At 58.2% G+C, this 5,796-nt stretch overlaps 1 protein-coding gene across 3 annotated transcripts in view; it reads left to right on the forward strand.

The window, feature by feature from the left end:
* The first annotated feature begins 1,280 nt into the window (after positions 1–1,280).
* Positions 1,281–5,796, forward strand: part of PWP2 (PWP2 periodic tryptophan protein homolog (yeast)) — a 14,456-nt gene continuing 9,940 nt past the window's right edge. For all 3 annotated transcript variants that reach the window (XM_005880439.2, XM_014528501.1, XM_014528500.1), the window contains exons 1-6: positions 1,281–1,435; positions 2,776–2,870; positions 3,162–3,261; positions 3,991–4,134; positions 5,086–5,221; positions 5,478–5,695. In XM_005880439.2, coding sequence (XP_005880501.1) covers positions 1,296–1,435; positions 2,776–2,870; positions 3,162–3,261; positions 3,991–4,134; positions 5,086–5,221; positions 5,478–5,695 — 833 coding nt within the window. In that variant the 5' untranslated portion in view covers positions 1,281–1,295. The remainder of the gene's footprint in view (positions 1,436–2,775; positions 2,871–3,161; positions 3,262–3,990; positions 4,135–5,085; positions 5,222–5,477; positions 5,696–5,796) is intronic.

The raw sequence follows: 5,796 nt of genomic DNA on the forward strand, positions 1-5,796 counted from the left end.
GCGATGTGGGGCGGGTAGGCCGGCCCGGAGCTGAAATCCCGGTTCCCCGAGTCCCGTGGACGGGGAGGGGTGCAGGCTCAGGCGTCCATGACCTGTTCCCCGGCCCACCCCACGTCACTCTGGTCCTCTTCCTCCGCGGCTCAGGACCATTGACCCAGCGGCCGACCCGCTGATCGCATTTTCACTTGCGACATAAAGGAGGCAGGGGAAGCTGTTGCTCATATACACCGGCTGATCACATGTTGCTTCCTTCTTCACAGTGAGCTAAACTTGCCCGTTGTGGTTCTGGTAAAGCTCACGTGCAGAATACTGTGCTGCATGTGAGCATGTATCCAGAGTAGCATTTAGCAAGAACCCCTAGACTTTGAGACCCTTGTCTTACCCAACACTCCTCTGTGACCCACACCCCGAGGGGCTGCGCTGCCCTGCTCCCTCCCATATCGGACGACGTGCAGGGGCGTCTCCATTCCTGGCATCACCTCCCTGGTTGAGACACCCTCACCTTCTGTGTGGAGTATCCCAGAAGCCTAAGCGGCTTCCCTGTTTCCCCTCTTGCCTCCGTGGTCATTGGAGTGGTTGTCAAAAAGTAGGAATTGGGTCAGAGCATGCCTCTGCTTACAACCTTGGATGACCAGGCCCCGTGGGCTCCCCGAGGTTCTCGGCCCTGCTGGCCTATTGCTCCCAATGCGTCCTGGCCGGTCTTCGTCCAGGTTCCAGCCCAGGCGGCCCCTCCAAGAGCCCCTCCCTGAAATGCCCCTTCCTCTCCCACTGCTGGGGTTTGCTGTCTTCGCCTCGCTCCATGTCTAATGATGCCTCCTTCGCCCTGCCTGCTGCACGTAGACCGTGAGGGCATTGAGGGCAGAGGCCCTGCGCACAGAGATAACTCCAGGCAACACTCACGTTTGATGATTGAGTAATGAATGAGTTAATAAATAGGATGCTGGCAGGCTCCTCCTGTGTTCAGGAAGCCTTGAACCCAAAGTGCACTTGGGGTGGGTGCCATTCCATTGTTGCAGCTTTTCTCCTCCTGAAACGTGGGCCCTGTTCTCGCCTCCTCCTGGCAAGTACCTCCCGTCTGTGGAGGCTTCACCGGTGCTCATGGTACCCTCAGCCACCTCCGTGGGAGCTCCGGCCCCTAGGGTTTGGGCTCACTTCTTCCTCTCTCTTGCTCAGGGCTGGCTGCGTAGGTGCCCAGTAGGTGTCCCAGGGGGTGACTGGAGGGACCCTGCACCATCTTCTTGATCAGTTTTGTCACTTAGCCCTTTTCTGAAGTTGAGATTCCGTGTTTTCTTTGTATGAAAACAACTTTGTTTTCTTTCCAGTTTTCAAATTTGCTGGGGACAGTCTATCGGCGTGGAAACTTAAATTTTACATGTGATGGAAATTCTGTGATCAGTCCTGTGGGAAACAGAGTCACTGTATTTGACCTTAAAAAGTGAGTTCTAAACCCCTGGACAGTGTGGCTCAGTGGTTGGAGTATTGGCTCGTGCACCGAAGGGTCTTGGGTTCGGATCCTGGTCAAGAGCATGTACCTGGGTTGCAGGCTCGATCCCCGGCCCCTGTTGGGACACATGGTAGGAGGCAGCTGATCAGTGTGTGTCTGTCTCTATCCGTCTCTTCCCCCTCCCTCCCTTCCCCTCTCTGTAAATATCAATGGAAAAAATATCCTCTGGTGAGGATGAAAAAACAAAGTATGAAGTTCATAACACCAAAATCATGTTAACAGCAGCAGTCATTATAGTTTTGCATGTAAAAATCAGCGGTGTTTTCCTTAACTTCCTCTTAATAGTACACCTGTTAATTCAGGCAGCCTGAGGCGGAGGCCACCGGATTACATAGAGTGGATGGGTCCGCAGTGGAACTGGCCGGAGGAGTCCCAGTTTCTTCATTCTAGTGCCTCAGCTACACCCCATGTACCTAGGTTGTTACCTTCAAGGTACCAATCATGTGTCATTGGGCTAAACTGTGTGGGAAAAGGTACGAGGGCGTGGAAGCCGCCCTGGACTCCTGCCTGGTCAGCGCAGTGCTTCTATGTTTCTTTCTTAAGGGAAGGACCCCTGCATGGGCGGGCTGTCACCCCTCCCCAGACTTGGCGGCCTGAGCAAGATCCTCTTGTTGCAGAGGCTGCCTGGGTTTCTACCCTGTTCTGAAGGCCTCAGTGTCCCCGTCTATAGGATAGGACGGTAGTACAAGCGTTTGCCTTTGCTGTAGCGCCCAAGAGCAATGCCTGCACGGGGTGTGCCCAGGGCTGGCTGCTGGCATGGTCGTTACTGTCACTGTTTGTTTAAATGACATCTGACGGGGGCTCTCTAGAGTAGCTATCAAACACTCACTGAAGAAAAATTAGGAAATAAAATAAAGAACAAAATTAGAATCTAACCCAGTGGTTATTTGTTTTTGACATTACTTATTTTTCCATTTTTGTGCAGTTTCTGTAAAAACAGTTTTACATGGATGTGCTGTCTTTGTGGTTAATCTCCCTGTTAATCTCTCTTGTTTCCAGTCTTCTGACTTTATACATGTGTAGGGTTTGGAGGTGCAGTCCTAGAAGCAAAATTGACCTTAAAAAGGCCATATTTTTGGTTTTTAATATGCTGTGCCAAATGTTCTCCAGGCATGTGTCTTCCTCTCCCTTTAGTGAGGAGCAAGGGTTTGCGGTGAGCTCTGGCCCCGGGGACAGTAGGGGTGTGTCGTGGGGGCGGGTGACCTGGTGGTCCCGGCCTCCCTGTCTGACAGCGTGAGGCCACCTTCACGGCTCTGGTTTTTGTCTCACAGCAACAAGTCCAACACCCTGCCCCTGACCACTCGGTACAATGTCAAGTGTGTGGGGCTGTCCCCAGATGGCCGACTCGCTATCATCGTCGATGAAGGTAACCACCAATGACCAAGAGATAGGAGACAGTGGTGCAGGGTGGTGACGGATGGCACAGGTTGGGGGAGGGGGGCAGGTGTGGGCATCAGGGTGACACAAAGCCGACTCCAGGTCCTGTTGGGGGTATAGGCCCGCACACTGGGACCCGTGTGTGGGGAGTGTGGGAGTGGTGGGCGTAGTCCTTGGCATCGAAGCGGGGCTGGGCTTCACGTGCTGGGAGCCCGCAGTTCAGCTGCAGTTCAGCTGTAGGTCAGGTGTCACACGGTGGCCACGCCCTTCCTTCCTGCAGGGGGCAACGCGCTGCTGGTCAGCCTGGTCTGCAGGTCCGTGCTCCACCGCTTCCACTTCAAGGGCTCCGTGCACAGCGTCTCCTTCTCCCCCGATGGCAGGTAAGGGCCTCCCGGCTCAGGACCAGTGCTGTCGAGGGCTGGAGCTGGCTGGTGCAGACCTGGAGAGCTTTTTCCCCTCAGGAGTCCCCGTGGGGGCCGGTGCGGGTGCCTTGTGTTGGCAGCCAGACAGTTCCTGAACCCAGTGATCCCGCCGGTTCCCGGCTCCTGCGGGGCTGCCCGCGCGGCCCCTCTGCTCCGCCTGCTCCGGGCTGGTGGGCACACAGCCTCCAGACCATGGGGCTGTGAAGGAGCCACCAGCTTCGAAGTCGTCGTGAGGAGGCTGTGTGGGGCCAGGTTCAAGGCCCGAGGGGAAGGGGGCTTGTTCCCAGGCTGCTCAGACCTGGGCTGACCAGGATGTGCCGGGGAAGGGGCGGCTCCGGGTTCAGCTGTGAGCCTCACGTCCACACTGAGAAGCCCCCTAGCCAGCATCCGAGGTCCTGCCTGCCCAGCAGGGCCAGTGTCTTCCTTTGGGTTCCTCCCAGGGCTTTGGCGACTGGGCTGGTGGGAGGGAGCGCCTGCGGGGGATCTGCTCAGGGCAGCGGTGTGGCAGCCTCCCTGGCCGTCCGCCAGTCCTCCTTCCCCTGGGTCCCCACAGTGAGGCAGGCCCCCAGGTGCCTCGTCGGAGACTAAACCTCGGAGCAGGTGGTCTGTGCTCCCAGGGCCCGAGCTGGCCTCCGGTCTGGCTGGTGTTGAATGTGGATAACTACGGGACTACCGTTTCTGCCACAGGAAGTTTGTCATCACGAAAGGCAACATTGCTCAGATGTACCACGCCCCTGGGAGGAAGAGAGAGTTCAACGCCTTTGTCCTGGACAAAACCTACTTTGGGCCATACGATGAGACCACACACATTGACTGGACAGATGATTCCCGGTGAGGCCTGGGTGGGGTGGCCGGGGGGCCGGAAAGGATGCCTGTAACCAGCCTCTTATTTGAGAAAGAGCGCCAGGTGACTGTTGTCACGCCCCGTTTCATTCTGAAATGGCCTCCTGAGCCTTGTGTGGGGCTGGGTGAGGGAGGGTGCCTGGTTGGAGTTAGATCCACACTGCTTGGCGTTGGTCACTGAAACCGGAGAGCAGGATCCACCCTGGCGAGGGAAGCTGTAACCCAGCGCACCGGCCAGGTTCATGCCAGCACAGGCTCAGGAGCCGTGGTCGGTGGGCGAGTTGGCAAGCCTTTCCCAGCCTGGGTGCCGGAGCGGCTGTGGCCCATCCTTTCATGGCCGCCATCCCTAACCATCCCAGAAGGCACCTGAGAGTGGCTGGCTTTTTCTCAGCTGCCTGTCGTTCTGCATTCAGGGAGAGACGAAGTCTGGCGGTGGCTGCTGCTTTGTACATCGGACCAGTTGGCTTCAGTGGAGGGCGGGGGAGCGGGGACACAGTCCCCAGGCAGCATGTTGTGGGAGACAGCAGTCTCACGTTCCTGGGGGACAGGTCTATGGGAGAAGGGTGGGGTGCCTCGAGACCAGGCCTTAAGAGGCACCTGGGTCTGGCTCTGTCATCGCCATAAGCAGAGTTTGCCCCAATTGGGATCTTGGGGGTTGGGGTGGGGGTGGCGGGGCGGTTTCAGGGAGGCTTGAGCTGACTCCCCAAGCAGCACCCAATGGGCTCTGTGATCAGCTCTTGGGACTTCTCTGGCTGACCCTGTGAGGGCCTACTTTTCGAGGAAGAACAGTGACACGTGTCCACCAAGGCTCCAGGAGACACACAGATGGATGTAGCCAACACCCTGACCTGTCCCTGCTAGTCACCCTGGGGTGTCTCCGCTGTGCTTGGGGCAGTGCTCAGCTGGGAGCCCTGGGGATGAGCTGTTTCCTCTTTCCAGGTGCTTTGCGGTCGGGAGCAAAGACATGTCCACGTGGGTGTTTGGGGCCGAGCGCTGGGACAACCTCATCTACTACGCTTTGGGCGGACACAAGGACGCCATCGTGGCCTGCTTCTTTGAATCCAACAGCCTAGACGTATGTCCCTGCACCCAGACCCCTAGCCCCACAGAGTCGGGTCACGCCCCTGTCGATGTAGGTGCCCCCTCCCCTGCGTCCTCCCGGGTCAGTTGGGGAGTCATGGGTGGCTGTTGGCTGCCCGTTGGGAGTCATCTCCCTGGTGCGCGGGGAGGCTTTGTGGGACAGGCAAACAGGGTTCTTGTCAAGCTGCCTGTGGATGGTGTGGGCCTGGGGTCAGGGTGACCAGTGCCCACCTGTGTGCTCCCACTTGCAGCTCTACACGCTCAGCCAGGACGGAGCCCTGTGTGTGTGGCAGTGTGACACCCCCCCTGAGGGCCTGAGGCTGAAAGCCCCCACGGGCTGGAAGGCAGACCTGCTGCAGAGGGAAAAGGAGGAGGAGGAGGAGGAGGAGCGGGAGACCACCATTCGCGGGAAAGCCACGCCGGCCTCGGAGGAGCAGCAGGGCAAAGTGAAGTACTCCCGGCTGGCCAAGTAGGTCTCCCGTCCACAGAGGGCGGGGGGCCTCGTACCCTCTCGGGCCGGAATGGGACATGCTTCTGTGGGCTCTTGCCTCAGATGGGTCCCCGGCGGGG

The sequence above is a fragment of the Myotis brandtii genome, unplaced genomic scaffold, assembly GCF_000412655.1.
Source record: "Myotis brandtii unplaced genomic scaffold, ASM41265v1 scaffold638, whole genome shotgun sequence".
NCBI lineage: Eukaryota > Metazoa > Chordata > Mammalia > Chiroptera > Vespertilionidae > Myotis > Myotis brandtii.